This window comes from Lasioglossum baleicum, chromosome 14, assembly GCF_051020765.1.
Source record: "Lasioglossum baleicum chromosome 14, iyLasBale1, whole genome shotgun sequence".
NCBI classification, from domain to species: Eukaryota; Metazoa; Arthropoda; class Insecta; order Hymenoptera; family Halictidae; genus Lasioglossum; species Lasioglossum baleicum.
In genome coordinates this window covers 5,795,873-5,816,372 of record NC_134942.1, presented here as the reverse complement: position 1 = coordinate 5,816,372, position 20,500 = coordinate 5,795,873, and the positions used below count along the sequence as shown (strand labels likewise).

General features: G+C 45.1%; 1 protein-coding gene across 2 annotated transcripts; it reads right to left on the bottom strand.

Annotated features, from left to right (window-relative positions):
* Nucleotides 1-219: 219 nt before the first annotated feature.
* On the bottom strand, nt 220-18,997 carry Snx27 (sorting nexin 27). Of its 2 annotated transcripts, none has more exons than XM_076438034.1 (7): nt 18,591-18,997; nt 5,945-6,082; nt 5,563-5,787; nt 5,064-5,374; nt 4,751-4,989; nt 4,383-4,664; nt 220-4,307 (listed from the first exon to the last, which is right to left on the bottom strand). In XM_076438034.1, the coding sequence occupies exons 1-7, from the start codon at nt 18,920-18,922 to the stop codon at nt 4,239-4,241; spliced, it is 1,596 nt and encodes a 531-aa protein (XP_076294149.1). In that variant the 5' UTR covers nt 18,923-18,997; the 3' UTR covers nt 220-4,238. The 2 variants fall into 2 exon arrangements, with proteins under 2 accessions (XP_076294149.1, XP_076294150.1); XM_076438035.1 differs by lacking the exon at nt 18,591-18,997 and adding an exon at nt 6,164-15,874.
* Nucleotides 18,998-20,500: the final 1,503 nt, after the last annotated feature.

Here is a 20,500-nt window from a genome sequence, read left to right as displayed (position 1 = left end):
TCACCCCCCTCCAAATTCGAGGTATTGCGAAAAGAAGTGAAAAACTGTCGATATCTGCGATTATCTTGGAACACAGTAGCTAAAATTACCGTCGAGATAATACTGTGCGTCAACGCAGAGTTTAAAATACGTCCGATGGCCCTAAAAAATATTTTCCGAATAACGGAAACCTAGGCGGCGTTGGTCAACGACGAAGTAAACAAGAAATGAAATAATAGAGACAGTATCGTACCAAACTTTAATGATTGCGTGTTCCCTTTTGGTTCTCAGTTAGCGATCTAGTTTCGAAGGAAGCGTGTGGCGAGGCTGAAACGAAGAGAGTAACTTGCGTGAAAGGAGTCGCTTCTCTGCATCTCTTTTATTTCTCCCCGGTTGTAGTGAGTAAGATGATTCGCAAAAAACAAATTCGAACAATACCGTGTCGCTAATCCGGAACACCAGTCTCGCAGCGATCGCCATGCGGAACTGACATCGGATGATGAACTGGAGCATTCGTTATTACGGGCTACGATTATACATAATAACTTGTAATTAACGTCTAAGGAGTTTAACTGTAATGATATGGTCTTACTGTAACAATAATTAAATTATACTACCTAACTTTCGTCGTCCGACTCCCCGACAGGACTTGCTCTTTTTTGTAGCGTGGTTTAATTAATGAAGTAATTAATAATTAATCGTACCAACCGCCTCTCGACTACCACTCAAAATGGAATTGCGATTCGAGTCGAACGCCGCGCAGACAGCATCCTCCCCGAGCTTGTACAACGGTGTTCCGCTTTCTCGCTACGTTCTTTACAAAAATACTATTGGACGACAATAAATAATCAACGATCGGCCGATTTTAATTCGCGGGCAACGCGATCGCAATAAATATACACGTCACAAATAAATACACGCGGAACAATGAACGCCGATAAAATTTCTCGAGAAACTCTCCCTCTCCCCTCTCTCTCTCACACACCCTCTCGCCTTGTTTTCAAAACTTCAATGAAGAAGCGCACCGTCGACAGATGCGCGTGTTAACTTGGACGTATTTTCTTCGTTCGCCTGAGCGATTCACGCTAATCCACCCAACCCGACAAAATACTCTTAACGCTAAACGACACCCACCCTACCGTGCAGACTACACACCGTCCAAAAAATCTTATTGCTGATTTGCGAACTCTACACGCCGTGAAACACACGCTCCCGGCCCGTTAATTATATAATTACTTCATCGATTAATGGAATAATACATCACAAAAAATTCATGAAAATCTAACGGCTGCGTTTGTTCCGACGATCGGCGATCCGGCGACCCTCGAAACGAGCCGCGAATCGATCAACAACAGCTAGAACGCCGACAACAACAATCTACGCGCCGCTCCGCACAGTTCCCAGGACAGAATATTTACACTGACCATCATCAATTCTCCGTTTCGATAACCGGCAAACAATTGTTATAGTAGATCTCGGTGGTACTGGCCACGAATCAAGAAAATCGTCTCTCACACGCCTGGTTTTTCGAAAATTTAATTTTGACGAAAGAGTGACACATTTTCAGCTTTTCCAGACCCTCCTGAATACACTGGTATATTTGTTTTTTAACCCTATGAACATTTGAACGCGTTTAAATAATGTTTAGAGAGCCTCGGGAGAACAATTCTTCAAGATGAAAACGACCGACTGTCTCGTCAAAATTAAATTGTGCGGTATCGAAGCGCAAGTGGAAGTTCACGTTTGTTGGACAGTGTTATTCAATATTCAGAGAACAAGAATCGAGGGTCGTTTCGCCGCGCGCGTTCCCCGTTCGATCGATCGACAACGGCAGGACCAACGAATCAACGCGTCCAGTAACATAACCGACTCGCACCCCCTGGCTCGCCAGGAACCGGCATCCGCGCGAACAACAGCTTTCCTCCTCCCTTTCTCTCCGCTCGTTTCTACAGCCTACCGCTACTCAACATCGTTACAATCCTCCCCGAGCATCGCTTCATTCATCCAGAATAAAGTTTAAAAACATTAACGATTAGTTATACATCTATCTCTAGAATTATTATCTGCTGAGGCTCCTCTCGTTGCCAGCCGCCTCGCGAACCGTCCGGAGCGGGCAACGAAACCGTGCAAGATGTTCGCATAATCAACCAGCCAGCGTTTGTCCGTCATACTTTCATAGGGTGCAACAAAATCCGTCGCGTTTAATCCTTCCACCACGGAAACAGTCGAGCGCGAGATCCCCCTGCAATTATCACATTTTTACTAAAAACGATTGTGAACTGTTTGTCCTCGATATTCGAAGGACTATTAACCCTAGAACAGCTATGAAGGCTCCTTGGTACCTACTGAATGGAAAATTGTTGGGAAAACATTATTTCTCTCAATTTAAACAATTTTCTGAATTCATTCCTTGTCGCGTACGTCTTCAAGGTTGAGCATACACTATATGAAATTGTTTGATGTTTCTTCGTTCGTCAGTCTTTTTAGGGCTAAGTGACTGTCGACGCATAAAACATTCGAAAATACTGCAAGGAAGTTACACGTACGCCGTTCCACCGTCTACAAGAGCCGGTAACATTGTATCGTCTATCAATTTTCGAGAGGAACGCTGGCTAATGACTATGCCAACAGTCTGGGCAGTTCGTCGAACAATGGCGGAAGAGGTCTCGCTCCGGAGGACTCGCCACGCGACCCGTGAACCGCGACGAGCAGGCCAAGATCCTTTAAAAGTTCATCAAGTTCAGTACTCGCACTGACCAAAGACATTAAAATTACTCGTATATTTATATGTATATATATATGTAGAATTTCAGGAAAAAGACGGGACCGGCCGCAACCTTGAGATTAACATCGTCCACGGAATCATTTTGCCCGGTTCCGTCTTCTGCCTAAAGTTCTACACATATACCGGACGAGTCAGTTAACTGTACCACATGAATTTACTGGTAACCTACTCGTTGCATAACAAAAAGTTTCACAAACAGAAGTTCCTTTACATCAAAGACTACGAGTAAATTCAGGCGGTACAGTTAAGCGACTCACCCGGTATATAATATATTTATATATCTTCATTTCGTTTCTTATTATCAGCATCTCCTCAACAGTGTCACTGAGTATTATCATTTATTACTTCTCTCTTCGTTATGGCGTTCCCACCGGTGTGTCTTCTTGACTGGCATCATCTCTTCGCCGTCGGGTCTTCTTCATGTTCTGAATTAGATTCGACTTCTTCCCGACTCCTTGAGTGCTCGCGCGAAACCGGACCGCTCGCGATTTTTCCCTGTCGACGTTTTCTTCTCCGCGGCGTGCAATAGTAAAAATATATGTATAGCTCCCGAGGAAAAAGAGGATCCCATGATCGCCTCCGAGTGCCCCATGAACCGTCGCGGCGATCGCCTGGACGAGCAAAAAACGAACGAGGAACGAAGCTTCGCCTTGATAGAACGGACTTGCGCTGGATCGGTGCATTGAACGGAAAAACGAGAACGACTTAAACTAATAACGTCGCGCAATAATACTTGTCGCCTGAGCTCCTTTCGCTCGCGCGAGACCTTCGCGCACACCTATGTTAGGCTAGTAAAGAGGAACGTCCGGGTAGCTATCGCGGTCTCCCGTTTTTCGCACAAAAAAAAGAAACAGAGACCTGCGATCTCCCATATGCGATAGCAACGAGCGATAGGCCAAAGGTTCGAGTCTATAGGCTGATCTTCAGCTCGATACTGTAACCCTCTTACCCTGGATACTAACGTAATTCTCTTATGTCTTTTCCTCCTTCCTGAAACTAGAGTGCTGGTACCATATCAGGGATATCTCCTATATGGTAGATAGCTAATTCTAAACGATGACAATGTTTTGCTCGTGGTTCGTCGATTTTTGTTGCGGTTCGCCCGCGTGTTTCCTTGGAGAAGAACATTACTACCTTCACGGTACAAAATGAATCTGTGTGTTTTACGTGTCTACATGTAGCTGTTTGATTTTAGAATACGCGCGTGTGTTTGTGTGACGATGCACCCGTTCGCGGACGAGTCCCGCGAGAGAGAGAGACAAGTCCGCGACGATCTGGCGAAACGAGAGAGTCTGATATGATTTTGGATGGTGTCTTACTCGTCGCTCTCTTAAAAAACGTAATCCTAATCGAAGTGATCCGGCTACGAGGACAGACACGAGAGCGAAACCTTCGATGAAACGGCACACGGCATATTATCCGTCGTCGCGTATTATGCACCAAACATTTCGGATCCTTAGCGGCGGACGTTGCGTCATTCGCCCGGGTCGTCCCACTTCGCCTCCTCGGATATTCGATCGAAGCAGTCAGACAGGAACGTGTACTGCGAAAAGGAAAAAGAAAAACGATGAAAATTCAACCGAGCATTACTGTATCTCTCACGATATAGGACACGTACGTAGGGTGTGAAGACCTTGAGCCAGCGAGGCGGACGGTTGTCCTGGCGCGTATACTGGAAGCAGAACGCCATACCCTCCTCGTCGATCTCCCATCGGGTGATGGCGTTCCATTGGAACTCGACCACTTGAGACTCCAGGGTGCCGTCCTCCTTTGCTGCGTGGAGCTTAAACGATGCTGCACCCACAGCTGCGACCACGTGACCTTCCTTCCTGGAGTCGCAGGCGCAGTGAGGGAACACGATGTCACCGTAGCCGCTCAGCTCCTTCGCCAACTTTAGGTACTGCGAGCGAGAGAACCAGTTTATACATCAGCTTTGGAGACCTCGAGTATTTATTACACAGCGAGCTTAAGAAGTAGCTCATGTACCTCGTGCTTCCTCGACGCGTCCTGCAGCGCCTTCAGCTGGTACAGCCGCTCGCCGGCGGTGATGTGGCCCCTGTTCACTTCGTCGATGGTCTGCCAGAAGATCCAAGTGAGCGCCTGCTCGCCGAGAGGTCTGTTCACGTTGAACAGCCACCTCCTTATCGCGAGACACGTCGCGCTGGCTGTCGAGTAGTTCTGAATGTACAAAGTGTGTGGGTGTTCGTGGGGCTGTAGCTTCCTCTCTGAAACCACCGTAATCTCAATCATCACGGACCTCTTTTCATAGACCTCCTCAACGGGTGCGATTCACACCTACCGAAATTATATTCGACGATCTCGAAGAGATAGAAGTATCTCGCCGTCTCCGCGTCCAAGCCGACTCTACTGCAGACTGCGTCGTATACATCCTTGACGGAAGCAGCTTTTGCGACGGTCACCGTGACCACCTCGCGATCCGGCAACAAAACCTTCAGATCCACCGCTGGCCCCTGGTCACCGTCCTCTTCCAGCCTGTCGGTCAGGAAGTCCTGCATGGCGTCGCTCTCGGCGATCACTCGCACCGCGCACACCTTCTCCAGGTACTGCTCCAGCCCTCGCCTCCTCGCGTCCAGCTGCTGCTCGCTCAATCTGTTAATAGCAGAGACTCAGTGTTTATTAACCCACTTGCATCATTAGCATGTCAGATTAGCGTACAGAAACATGCAGAGAGATAAACACGTAGACACAATGCATGCAAGATGAGAAGTTCTTTCTCGCTTTTTAATATTTCTTTTCCTAATCGTATTAGCTCTGTACTATGATTGAGAAGGGCGTACTGGAACGGCCATTTCCCAGGCAGTTTCGGGAAGTTGAATCCGATGAACTCCTTCTTCAGGGCGACGTGCAACGCAGCGAACTCTCTGTAGCGTCGCGAGCAGAGGTGTCTGCCGGCCATATGGACGTTGAAAACCACATAACGTTCGTGCTTCCTCTCGCGGACATGGTAATCGGGCACGCTGATAGGCAGGGACCGCTTCTCGCTGTAGTCCACCGACGCGTAACTAAAAGAAAAAGGGGTTCTTAATATCAAGGGCTTTGCAGTCAGCTTCGTCGGGGTTGAAGCAATTTCTATTTTGCACAAAGAACCGCAATCTTTGGAACGAACATCAATCAGAAACGAAAGTCTAGTAATAACTGTGATGATCGACGGACTCGTACCTCAGATCTTCGAAAGGTTCCAGCCGTTCCGCCTCCTGCGGCGTCACGGAAATGACGGTCAGCGTCAGGACGTCGCCCCCGGACTTGATCAAGTCGACCACCTGCTTGTGGGTGGCTCCCTCGACGTTCACGTTGTTCCTGCAAAGCAGACACCAGAGATTTTCGTGAATTCCGACAAGAATGTACAGCGCCTCCAGTTTCTATCAGCCGCGAATTTACCGGGTGGCGATCGCACGCAATTGCGAATAATCCGCTCCCCGTCGTCCATTGTCCGACCACTCGCACCGCACCGCGGTCACGTAACACGACAACATCTGTCACGGTGTCGTCCTATCGCAACACTGACATGCCCGCTGATTTTCCCGGCTGACCTTACCAAGATGGCCTGCGCCGCAAGCAAGGTTCCGCGACGACTTTCGCGAAAACAAGGTGATCAGCCTCGCGATCCGGGATTCCTGGGCGTGAAAGGACGGCGGCCGTTAGCTGCAACGGCCTGCGACTAAATACAACGACCGTACCCCGCGCGACTTTATGCACTCGCCTATCTAGTTTCTCCCTGGCCCGGCTCCCCCTTCTAAAGAGTCTCGATTATCTCTAATTCCGACGACGAACCAAGTCCGCCCAACAGATAGATAAGTATACGCTCGCATCCCTGGACTCCGAGATATTTTCACGGAACAATCGACACTGATCCGCCGGATCGATACCGAGGCAAGATTCTACGAGAAATACTAGGTCGATTATGTGGGACGATCATTTTTCACGAAAGCCTTCGTGTTTCCGTGGAAAACGAGTTTTGAAAGTTAGACAAGCGGGCCACTCGCCACGTGGCTGGTCGCGGCTGGCCACGTCTACTTATTCTAGACGCTGAGCGGTGGGTTCGCGCGAGCTAGATCGTTTTTATTTTTCCTCTCACAATTAGTTGTCCTTGGTTTTTATCGTAACCGAATGCACGGGAGGCGAATAGGTTTGTGGAGATCGCAGAATTTATAAGATGCCTGTCGCATCCCCCGATTCCTCTTACTTTCGAAATCTAAATCGAAAATAGATCTTCTCGGTCTACGTGAGCTAGATCGTTTATATTTTTCCTTTTGCAGTTGTCCTTGGGGTTTTTATCGAATCGAATGCACGAAAGTCGAATAGGTTTGTGGAGTTTGCAGAATTTATAAGATGCCCATCGCATTCCTCTTACTTTTGAAATCTTCAAAATAGATCTTCTCGGTTTACGCGAGCTAGATCGCTTTTATTTTTCCTCTTGGTCGTCCTTGGTTTTTACTTGATTCTCTGCAAGCGAGCGAAGAATCGAATGCACGAAAGTTGAGTGGGTTTGTGGAGTTTGTAGAATTTATAAGATGCCTACCCCATTCCCTGATGCCCATTGCCCTCTGAATCTTCAAAACAGGTTTTCTCGCATCGAGAGCATCGAAAAAATTGTATACCACGTTCCAGCTGGAGCTCGTACTTTGAGACAGCCTCTACAATGTTTATTTAAGAAATTTTTCACACGATTGACCCGGAGACTTTGATTCGCAACAAGTTTTCCGGAGGAGCCTCGCCTCGTATTTTTACCGCGGATACCTATTTTTACGGCGAACCCTTTATCCAAGCATGTCCGCGGTTACCCTGAATGACTATCGATGCAACAGTGCATCGCTCCCCCTACTCTCCCTGCACTTCAACTTCGCAGACCGCGTCGAAGTCGAACCGAAGAAAATGCCGGCGACTGCTATTGATCGAACGCAGAAATAGAATTATCGAATCCAAAGGAGCCCCCGCTGGAAACGTAATTTCGTCTCCTGGATCCGATCAATCCCCGGCTGTTAAAAAGATCGACGGTTCCGAGGAAACCGCGATGAAATTCGTCGTCGTTCGAATCTTTTTATTGCGCGCGACGCCGCTCGACCGTAAACGAGATAGTCGAACTTTATTGCGATCACCGTGGGACTATATTCGATGCCTCTTATCGGCCGCTTTCGATCAAACGATCGACAAATGTGTCACGATCATCGGCTGATTGTTCGCGCGGTGGCATCTTGATCTTATTGACATAAGACTTTTCGATTGCTATTAGTGTCGCGGATTAGCGAGGCCATGATTCCTCGGGTAAGGCATTTCTTAATTGAATATTGCTGAGGATGCAGAGTGCTCGAGAACGCGATTCTAGATGTTGTTTACAATAGAAGTGGAATTGCAAGTCGTGCTTAAATTTTCCGTTCATAGTTTAACACGTTGCAGTATCTCTCTTCTATAATTATATACATTTATTGATTTTCGCTGAACTATTAACCTATTTATTCGTAAATTTACTAAATAGTCTGATTGTCAATAATTAGATCACACACACACACGTTTAGAAATACCGCATCTTCCGACGTTGTCTCGCGTGGGGCTGCTTTCCTACTAATAATGCAAATCATTGAGCAAACAAAGCCTCCTAATAATTGCAACACAATGCGAGGCGCAGTTTTCAGTGTGTTCGACGTCCGATAACGCTGAAACGAACGAGCATCCTGAGCGTCGGCTCTATCGACTCGCTTCCTGAAGCGGCAAGACCCGCGAGGCTCTAATCAGCAAAGTCGCGGGCGTAATTGAAGAGAAAGCTGAGCGTGCAGATCGCAGTAAATTCGCTGAACCGGTTAACACCTTCGCGAAGAACCTGATCGATCGTCCGCCACGGAGAACGGTCTCCGACGTCGTTCCTCTCTGTTCGCATCATCTTTTTCCGTTCCGGCAAGAATAAAAAAGAACGGACGCGATCATCCCCAACGATCATGGCACCCGAGTGACACCATCGTGGCTTGTTCTCACGGAAGCAAAAGCTCCTGGTACTCGATACAGGGACATACGATTCGTTCCATCAGGTTACGTTACTATTTGCAATACATATACTCGGCCGCGAGCCGCACGAAAGAGGTCACGTACGTTTATCGAGCGTATTTGCATTGATCGATATCAGCGTCCTTTCCAGCCGATCGACAGGGCCTCGATCGATATCCAACGGCGCCCATAAATCGCACAGCATCCCCGACCGTTCCCATTTCTGCCAAGTTAATGCTCCCACGTGGATGAAGTAAAGAGCAAGAAGAATCGCGTCGCGACGAGGTTACCTCGCAGAGACATTTGTTGTCCGAAGGCCACGTACAATTTATAGAAAACGATATCAAACAGGATTATCTTTGTTCGAAATAATACAGCGTGGGCCGAATCTTTTTAATCATTTACGCTGCGATATCTCGTCCGACTCGTGACCAAGATATCGAGCAGGCTCTACTAAATGTGGACGTTAAACTCTTCCTTTGTTATTGATATTTAATCGACGTGGCAGACCATTCGCAGCCGAGAGAGAATTACGAATTACTAGACTGCCGGATCATCGTGTAAAATAAAAATTGCCTACGTTAATTAACAAGCTGATAATAATAGGCGTTTTTAAATCAATTTTCAATCTTCCTACTGTTTCCAGTTGCACCCACCCGTTCTTTCCACGTAAACGCTTAAAATCCGCAGCCCAATGATCACTCTCGGCTCTCGAGCATCCATAAGCGTTCCCATTCGGCTCGCAGTTGTTTCTGCGAGCGATATTCGCAACATTGCTCGTCGGACGGTACACAGGAGAGTCAACATTCTCGCTCTGGTCAGCGTCTGACGAGAGTGGGGGAAGATCCCGAGAAAAATACTAAACGGCCTCTCTTGTCGCGGAGAAAGTGATAACTGCGCTCGGAGTTGCCGCGTGCGAATAAATGCGCCGCGAGATCCGCGGCACTGTTTAGGCTCGTTTGCGTCAGCCAGCAATTATGCAACGAATCCGACTGTCTTCCGCATGGAAGCGTCGCGGATTCTTCCAGCTATCAAGTGATGCACAGAGAACCACACTGAACGAACGATTCTCCGAATATCCTCGCTCGTTATCAATCGAGTTACTTTCCCCTCCCATGGTTATATTTGTCCGCGCAATTACACGAGAGATCCAATGAGATCAGGCCGACCGCGATCTGCGGAACTAATTACAGTTCTCAGAGGTGAGTCTGCAAGTTTCCGTCGAGCCGCTGATAACGTGCGCGGCTCTCGAAGGACGTCGGAGGAATCCAGACAGTGGACACTGTCCTGCGGTTGTTGATCCACGGCATTAAAAGTTCGATCTATTATCCGTTTCATCTATTCGATCCATCATCGAATTCCATGTTTCAACGACAGAGTTCGATTCCTGGCGGCACGCAGTGGGCGAAATCCGGACAAAAATCGATTTTTAACTTTTGGGCGCAATGTGGTTGACGGGATAAACACCTAATTAAGTTCATTTATACAACTGCTGTTAGGGAAATAGTGCACTTGCTGTCGTCTACACTCGTAGGGCCGCCCTTTTGGCCCTTCCCAAGGGTGGGGGTGACTGATTCGCTTGTGTTTTCCGGATACTAAATGATCGCGCTGTGCCTCTCAGATCGGTTGCGCCCGACGGAAGGTTAAATGACCGGAATCAATTATTTTACGTCTTTAACAATACCCTAAAGTTTATGAAAAACAAGTGAAATGAGTTAAAAGTTATTAAGTATAAGTTGATATTTATATTTAATTATTGTCGTTAATGCTCATCCCTTTAATTTCATAATATTTCTGTCTGTTCAAACTCCACGTACACAGCTAGAGTTGCATGTAAAATTATAAAAAAATTTACTTATACAGCTCTTTATACATTGTATCGATAAAAAATATTTCATATTTTTTTGAAATATGTTTAATAATTATTTTCAAGTTTATTAATTGATCAGCGTATTAACACGATTTTGAATAAGAAAAGTAAATTTCCGATGCGCAATTTAATAATTTTGCCTCATTATGCCTGAACGAAACTAGGATAAATCTTTTTCTTACAGTATCCTTAAAATTATGAAACAAACCCCGTTTGCCTATTTTTGCCTATTGAAAAGATATTAATAATATAATACTGTATGTATTTCCATGCAGACAGTTAAGTGGGAATATCCAGAATCAGAAAGGCTATTTATGTGAATCTGTTAAGTTTATTTCATGTGTTAATAACATTTTAAAGTTAATAACAAATTGTTATTAACAAATAAATATATTTAAAAATAAATATACCAGTTGATGAGCGAAATATACATATTGTTGGATTATCTCGCACCAGTATTTCACGCCACATATAATGTGCTCGTTTTTACATTCGAACTTTACATTTTATCCACTAGATGGAATAAAGGATAACCTTAAAACTCGCAATTGAATCTTTAGATATTGAAAATTGCTTTGAAAATCTTGAAGAACATAATATTACTATTTAGATAGAGGCAGAATAAAATTGTGTTCACTACATAAAACATAAAAAATTAAGTATTCCCGCATTAATACAAATAAAAAGAAAAGATAAAAATTTTAAACAAAAAAACACAAAAAGCCTTTTCTTAGACTGGTACCTTGTTGCGGTGAAAAGGCTTATAATTGCATACATTTTCAAATACAATTACATATATAAAATATATATATACATATTGTCTTCAAGAAATGTCTTCCATACTAGATTCACCATTGTCAATTTTACAATTTTAATTTGATATTCGAAATAAGCGACCCCAAAAACACACATTGGACTAGCAATATTCAAATAATTTCATTCAGTATTCAATGAATTATCGATTTGTGTACACATTTTCCGGATTCCGCCAGGTTGCATCAGCGATTTTGAATTCCATAATTTCGAATACAAATTCCAAATCAGCATCCCCAATAACTCGTATATATCAATTTTCAAAAAAATCCATTCAGTTTTGATTTTTCGGTCCGCCATATTGAATCGACCATTTTGAAATCTACGTCCAAAACACTGAGTTGTTGAATTTTGTCTATTTCATCAGGATTTCGCCCACTGTGCGGCAGTGGTTAGTATTTTTCTTAGTATTTTTCTTAGTATTCGTTAGTATTCGGCACCTCGTTAGTATTTTTCTCTTTGTCTCTGTGGCAAGAAGTCTGCTCTCACCTCTTGAAAATACTCTAGTGTAATCAAATGAAGATTTTCCCTTGTTCCGCTGCGAAATTGAATTTATCACGCGGTAACTTCGGTGCATCCTGGATCGCGGATTAGCACGGAGGAATCAGCGTTTCGGAACACCTGTTTCGGTAAATCCTTGAGCCGGAATCGTTTGAGCAAGCCGGCGTACGTTAATTTAATATGGTGCCCTTGGCGGCTGGGAGGAAAATCCATCGAGATCACCTGCACACGTGTTAACCACTTGTCAGAAGCCGGACAACCGACAAACCTTTTAGCAAACGACAGTTCACGGCGAAAGTAGCTCCCGATGATACCGGAATCGCGTCCCTAAAGGTCGTCTTTGTTTCCATCTTACATAATTCCCGGCCGGTTAATTGTATTATGTAATCCCGTGGTCACCGCCGCCACAGGCTGGTTTTAGGGTTCATTATGTGCCCAATGTCACGCGTACAACGTTCTCCGCGGCTAGCGTTCTATTACGTTATCCTTCGACTGTGCAAAAACTGTTTGGCGAACAATTCAAACAAAGAGAGGGATAGTAGGAAAAGGAAGGGACACGCGCGACCATATTTTATCCGCGAGCTAACGGTATCGTAAAGCCCGTTCAGGATGCTAATGTTAATCGCGCTGTCGAAGGCGAGGAGGAAACGATCAAGACACGGGAAGCCTCCTCGATCGTTCTCGAGGAAATCCTGCGTTCTAAACAGACTCCTCGGAGGGATCGATCGATCGATCGACGCGCGCGTGTCGTCGATTTCCCGCGGAATCACCGTCGGTGTCGCCTATACGCGGATTAATAAAACGGAATCGACACGAGAGAAAAAAGAGAAAGACGTCAGGATGAATTGCTACGGTTCGCTGTCTCGTCAGAGAACGCGATGGGTCGATCGCAACCGCCGCGGGCTAATCGAACGTTAATTGCCTCCGCGGCTGTCGAGATTTTTTAACGAGCCGCGTTCTCGATGACAAGTAAACGGCCGCTGATAAAAAGACGCTCACAATGCGAACAACAGCCGAATTGCCAGACAGGATTGACTTTCGTTTTCCTGCATCGATTGGCGTCCAGCGCCGGTACAGTGCGGCTAAAAAATTTGTGCGAGAACATTGATTTTCGATTGGAACTACGAGTCTGTTGAAATCGCAATGTGTCTTCGCAAATTTCGCTGCTACAATGCGACCAAAACTTGTTCAAATGATAGAAAGTTTACCAAGTTCTTGGTCCAGGCTATTGGCTGCGGATTATTTTTATCCGGTCCGCCAATTACAATTTAATTAGGAGACCGACTCGGGGTTTTGGCTGCATCGTTCCTTTTCGACGACTTCCCCTAGCCGCGACCCCCGGCGCAATTTAAATCGCACGCGAACAAGACCGTAATTTATTTTCATGCTGTAATCAAGTCGTAACGACAGCTGTTACCGCCGGGATCGTTTTCGGATCCGTCTCGTTCATTCCGAGGCAGACCGATGCCAGTGTCCGCCACACACTTGCTGATTTATTTGCGCGTGACATTAACGACCGCACGGTTTCGCGATTCCAACGCATCTCCATAGAGAAATTCCCAAAAATCGTATCCCCTCGGGACTGCGCGCTAATTGTTCGATGCTAACAATTAATATACAATAATATCCACATCACATTCAATATAGAAACATTCTCCTTTTTCAGACAATTTATATTCTCACGTCGTTTTGCCAGGCCTCCAGAGAATGAATCGTATTCAGTTATGGAAATGGTAAATGCTCGATGGAAAGCCTCGCGCCGCACTTAAAGCGAATCGGAAGCCGCTCGAAAAAAAATTGGTTCGTCAACAGGAGTGTGCAAAAGGCAACGGCGGTCCGAAACGCGGCCGACTGGCCGCCCGGTCTTATTTAATTCAGATTCGTTAATGAACGGCTTGTCACGGTGCTGAGAACGACTCCGAGGACCGATCAAGTGGCAGGAAACGTTGTGCCAATTTATGGTTCGATTAAAACCGGCGCCGTGAGAAAGAAAAACGAAAGAAAGTACTTGCGCGGTGCCAGCCGCGAACAATGTACAGTCCGGCTCAACACGCGATTCCAGCTGACAAAGTGACGTTAATTTCTGCCTGTTTACAGAAGCGAGCTAGAAGAATTTTGTGCAGAGAAGTCGGTTAACATTTTATGATTTTCAATTTTTAGAGTAATCCTAACGATGAAATTAGGCATACACTAATTAGATCTCGTAAATGCTTAACTTTTCCATTTTTGCTCAGCTGGGACTACATTTCGAAGGGGCGCTCCGGACGCGTAGATGAACGATAACGTTAATTGAAATGGCTCATGATCCTTCCCGGGCAAGCTCGGTCCTGCTCATTCTCATCGGGACCGATTAACTTTCACGGGCACGATAGCGCCAGCTTGCTTTCGTGATAAATTATGCGCTGGATCGCCACGCGATCAGCATAAGCACCAATCTCGGGGGAGCACGCTCCGGGATCGTTCGATATTTTCGAATTCGACTTTATAGGCTAACGGCGCCCCATGCTAATTCGACGGGCAAACTCGGATTTCAATTATGCCACCGCCGCGAACAATTTCCGGATCGCCCAAGACGAGTTAACTCGTTGGTGTTCTTTTACGACACTGTACACAGGCCACGGGGAAATACCTAACTATTATATAATTTCTAGATGGATTGCATCAAACTGATTCGACGCGCATTGTTGTTATTTATCTTTGATCTAGTGGTCAAAGGATTAAGCACATTCGCTGGGACTTTTGTCAGCTACCAACTTAATTGCGAGCAGATGGACTTAATTCGCTAGGCTGCGGATCTTATGCATTCATGACAAAAATGTGTAGATCGAATGCGAAACGGTAAGAACATTGAATGAATCGAAAAAATAAAAACGTGGTAATATGTGTTATTGTCAACGGTTTAAAGTTATTTAAAAAAGAAATGAATCTCTATGTATAGATTCTGTACCTTGCAATTTTTCTACGATGTTCAGTAATCTAGTGGAGGCATGTCAAACACGCGGACCGTCGGAAGTAGTTCGCGGCCGACCAAAAACTTTGAAACTGTTGATGAAAAAACATTTTTCATTTTTCATGATTGACTTTCGCAAGTCAATTTCACCTTTCTGTAAATCAATTTCACCCATTAAGAATATTTAGAAATATTTATTTATTTATTTCGATCAAATTATATATTTATTTAAAATTTAGACACGCGTGAAGGGTGTCATTACTGCGAGGGAAGACCCAATACTCAATACGCTTCGATAAATATGTATTTTCATTTCTAAAATTTATTAATCAGAAAATGACTACACTGAATATACATATCTACACTATTATTATACATATATGTACATCTTCGCAATGAATAAATTTGATCTGATTTTTTTTACAAAAACTTATATAAAAATACTTTATTTGTAAAAGGTTGAATTTGATTTACAAAAGGGTGAAATTAATTTGCAGAAGGGTGGTATTGATTTGCGAACGGGTTAAATTGATTTACAGAATGGTGAAATTGACTTGCAGAATGGTGAATTTGGAGTGCAAAACCTGTACAACTTGAATTAATCGAAATGCAGTGTGATTGTGCATTGTCAACCGATTTCCCGATATGTTATGTGCAATTAGGCGTATTTCAGCTATGTTCGGTAACAGCGGTAGCAGATATATCTGCGAACCACTATTTTCAACGTTAAAAAAATAATAAAACTGCGGAAAGGTCAAGATTAACAGACCAGCGTGCGTACAATCAATTTCAAAAATATAATTACAGTTCATCAAATTCAACCAAATTTTGAAAACTTCGTTACTGAAAAACATTCCCAAGTTTCTTCGAAACAAAAATGAAATAGTTTTATTCAAATAAAGTAAACTTGAAAAATAAAACAACTTTTGTACGTACATATTTTTTTATTTTATATGTGTAACAGCAACGTCAATAAAAAAAAGTGTGTATCCTTTCTATCTCGAATCTGCTTTTTTACCACGTTTTTATTTTCAATTGCAGCCCTCGACTTAATTTATAATACACAATGAGGCCCTTGGTGGTGGAAGAGTTTGACATGCCTGATCTACAGTGTCTGTAATCATCCGAGAACATAAAAATGTACAATAATCTTGCCATCGGTAAACAAAGAGATTTTAAAAAGAATTTTACAGAATTTAAAAAGAAAAAATCAAAAATCTAATCCCATATTTAAGGGTTGAAGAGGTTCGGGAAAAGCTAAGTAAGAAATCCACCCCTTTGAAACGCAATAATGTTGCCGATGGAGTAGAAGAGATTGTTCCTAGCTGCAATTTGCATGCATCGATCCCTAGAATTTCTATCTGCATGGAGATCCGCAGTCCAGTTATGAAACGATTAAGTTATCTTGTTTTGTGAGAGAGTTGGGTGTCGGAAACGCGTCGTTTCCCTAAAACGGGGACGTTTTAACAAGAATTTCAGGCGAGGGATCAAAAATCGTGGGATCGTGTTGCACGCGACGATTCTGTGGTACGTATCACGTCGACGATAACGCAGGACCCAGGTGGAAAGCCTGTACGGTGGCAGTCGCGTGCGAATCGCGGATCGAAAACGAACGTCGCGATGACGTTTTCATTTTGGAAGCCGATGCTGCGTCGGGTTACAACCACGATAGGAACGTACTGCGAACAAACAGTTTTCGAATTCGTTCCACGTCCTACACAAGCGTCACACGAATGTTAAACCTTCCGTTAGGAAAATCACAGGCAGACGACCTGCCTGGTGCCCAAACTAATCCTTTTAAAAAGTTAAACAACTGCCGTCACACGTATCTAGAGCTACCAGATGGTCTGATAATCGAACAGAAAACGCCCCTTCTCCCCACCACCGCAGAAAAGCTGAAACATCTATGTGAAATGAGTTTATGCAACGAAATTGCATTTTAAAACCCAAATAAATAGTCCGATATAAAAAAAGTGTGAACCATTGCCTTTTACCACGTCGAAAAAGTTGAAAAAATCAATTTTCGTATTTAGATTGTTTCCCCGATGCGTTCCGTGAAGGGAAAGGTGAGAAAGCTCTATTAGAAGGGTAATTTGAATGATCTTTGCATCTCGTAAGTTTTCGAATCCGCCATTTTGTTTACCGAGCAACTGCCCCGCCATTTTGTTTATCGAAGAAGAGTACATTTGAATTTCCATCGATTTCTGACCGGGAGAGATGATGACGGTCTCGTCAACAGCTCGGCATAAGATAACATTTTGTTTTCTTCCGTGGCGTCGCGTTATCATAACAATTTCTTATCCTTTCCGGCGATTTGCATCCGCCATGCTGGTACCGCGATTCGATCATAAATCATGCGCGTCTAAGATTTAGCTGAACGAGAGCGGCAATGTCGTGGCGCAACGTGTTTCGGGGTTGAACGGTTTCGAATGAACGTCGCGACTCACGCGCGCGTGCAAGCCGAGATTTCCCTCCGGATAATTCTATTACTCTCCGCTACATAATTCCCTCGAAATCTGACCGGGATTCCCGTGGACAGATAGCCGCGAATTAAATAGGTTTCGCGGGCGGCATTGTTGTCGGTTCACGAGCGATTTCCACTCGAAAAATCGGAGCTGGTAAATACACGCTCGTCTTTACTTCCATGAACTTTGTAAACGCACGAAAAATGATTTTCGAAAAGTATCGTTCCCACCGGAATATGTACATGCATACGTAATTTCTTTGTTCTCCGTTTTGCCATTTTCGCGAATATTTCCGACGAGTTTGATTAACCACTTCCCGAAATGTTGTTCACCTCTTTTCGAGTCAAATCGTGAATGTCGATGTACACATACGAGAAATACAAAATGTCTATTACTAGTAGAAAACTGTTGGAGACAAAGAACTCCCGATCATTGAAAAGAATAATCAAAGGGTAACTAGTACTTCGAGATGAAAAACAGGAACAATGGAATTGGGCCGATTAAGTTTTTGTTTATCGGCGATTGCCGAGGCTCCGGAAACGTCGTACAATTACACAGAAGTGTGGACGTTGGTCAGGATTTATGACGGACGAGGGTAGAATGCGGATTAAAGGCTGGTGACAGGTACGGGTACAACACAATGGTACAACACGGGTACCTCGAGGTTGGACAGGTGGAACGCGAACCGTGCCAAGAACCCGTCGTCTCTTCCGCGGGTAAACAGCCCACCGAACCGTCTAACCAGTCGAATCGATTAAAGCGAGCATTACGCTATCGCGTTGCCACCGATATAATACTCCGATTCCTCCGGAGATTGCTGTGCAGCGTCTACGCTGTCTTAAAGATGACAGCTGCACAACAACAGCGTTTCGCGAGCCAAGTACCGGCCTCGCCGATTTATTTCGTTGCGTGAGAGGCGTACGGAAAAAAAATGCGCGACAGACAAACGGGAAGGGGGATAGTCTTTGTCAAAAAAGGATCCTGGAGAAGTTCTGGCGAAGAAACATCCAGCCGAATAATCCGAGACTCCTTCAGACTGGAAGATAGCGAAGAATCGCGTGGGAATCGGTTAATCATTCGACGGGTTCTCTTGTCTGTACGGGAACGTTAGACGGTACTCGTTTGACAGGTACAGGCACGCACGTACATAGCTCGCGGAGAGACAAGAAACGCTCGGCTCGAAACCGAGACAAAAGACGGATCGCTCGGTGGGAATAGTATTGTACTCACACTTCGAGGATCCGATCGCCTTTTCTCACACCAGCCTTCTCAGCTGCACCCCGAGGCAGCACGGCGCTTACGTGCTGAAGCGGAGCGTATAGTTCCCCGTTGATGCTCCTCAGTTGTCCACCCTCGCTGACCTGGCCGCGTACGTTGAACCCGAAGCCAGTCTCGGTTTTGTAAATGGTGACGCACCTCGGCCCCTGTCCGATCGGGTTTCCTTGGCTCACCAGGTGCTGAGGCACGCGTCCGTTGTTAATCATCGTCACGCCAACGCTCCTCGTTACGTCCTCGTTCGCGGCTGGCAACCGCTGCTGTTCCTCCGACTCGCAGTCCGCCATCTTACTCTCTGACCGCCCATTGATGTTCCTCTCGTACGCGGATCCGCCGCAAGACTGCGCCCGCGTCGACGCCACTCGCTTCTCCTTACCCCCTTCATACAGCCGCCGGCCCCCCACCCCACATCTGTCAAGATTCGCCACGAACCGCGCGAACACAGATCAGAAACCTTAGACCACATACCCTAAAAAGTCTCGGTCTATAGTCTATACGCTCAAAAGTCTGTGGTTGTCAGGAAAAACGGGAAAAAACGCGGCATGTCACAATTTCAAAAAATTTGATATAGGATTTACGTCTTTACCAGAAAAAAATCATGAAAATAAATTCGAAAGGCTCAAAAAAATAATGTAATTTAACCGATGTCCTATGTCAACGTATTAGTGATCAAAATTTTAAACGGCAATATCTCGAAAGTGAAATTATGACACTTGCGAAATGTGTAATAGCAACGCATAAAAGTGGCTAAAATCGATCTTTATTACTTTCTTATGGAATATCTATATATAATAACGTTTTAATATTACCGCTTGCACTTCTATATTAGTTTTTTATTTTATTAGTATATTATTGTTATTATTTGTATCGAAAAATTCTCTGAATTCGCTCTGCACCTTAGAAATGAAATTTCCCCGACAGCACAGTCTGCCCGAGCCCACCGCCGGACCCAGCTAGCCGAGCCCCAGCCCGACACGTTACGGGCTAACGCAATGCTTGGCTCAGCGTTGAGACCAAATCAGGACGATTTAGCCTGGCCCCTGTGCACAAAAGGGCGCGATTTTCACCTGCCGGGGGCTCGAGCCCAGAGCCTGACGGCCGGGCTGGGATTCAGCCTGTTTTTGAGAGGGCAGCACGGTATCACACTAATGTGGCCAATCAGTGCTTCGATTGGGCCCAACTTTTCTCGCGCATGCGCGACACAGGGCGGGTCGCATCAATGTGGCAGTACTTTGCAAATGCGTAGCAGTCTCCCTTGTTACCGACAAAAGTATAATAAGTTAATAAATAAGACCTTTGAGGGCGATTGCTGCCTAGATTGACCTTTATTTGGCGTTTTTGACTACTGAAAAAACCCGTGTTTGTATTATCACGCAATGAGAACGCGAATCCCGCACCCTTGCAATCTTGCAAATCGTCTGAATCCTAGCCCGGCCGGCAGGCCCTGGGCTCGAGCCCTCGGCAGGCGGAAAACGCGCCCTTTTGTGCACAGGGGCCAGGCTGAAACCGAGCCGGTGTGCCGTCGGGGTTATTTCACTTTAAAGTGAAACTTGAAATCCTTTATTCAAGCACGCATGCGGAGACTGTTCTACTATTAGCAGTCCGATCGAAAATGTTTTTATCAGGTATAACATATGGTTATAAATATTATTGTTTTGAGTAAAAATGCCACGGATGTACAGCTTGTCAAATCTATAGCTGTGCGGCTGAATGTCCCCCGCAAGGGGAAATGACCCGGCTGCGCAGTGGTAAATAGGCGGAACTTCACAACGATAGAGAACTGATCGTTACCTGTCAAACGATGCACGTGGCGACAGTTCAGTTAAAAAGTAAAGTGACACAAGTGTATTCACACAAACATATAA

What these genes read in the sequence shown, in the direction of transcription:
- Snx27 (XM_076438034.1), bottom strand. Translation starts at nt 18,922, where the DNA reads ATGGCGGACTGCGAGTCGGAGGAACAGCAGCGGTTGCCAGCCGCGAAC. An exon ending in GGCGATCGGATCCTCGAAGT is followed by an intron (nt 6,083 to 18,590) that starts GTGAGTACAATA and finishes TCTGCTTTGCAG; the next exon opens with GAACAACGTGAACGTCGAGG. An exon ending in CCTGGGAAATGGCCGTTCCA is followed by an intron (nt 5,375 to 5,562) that starts GTACGCCCTTCT and finishes TGCTATTAACAG; the next exon opens with ATTGAGCGAGCAGCAGCTGG.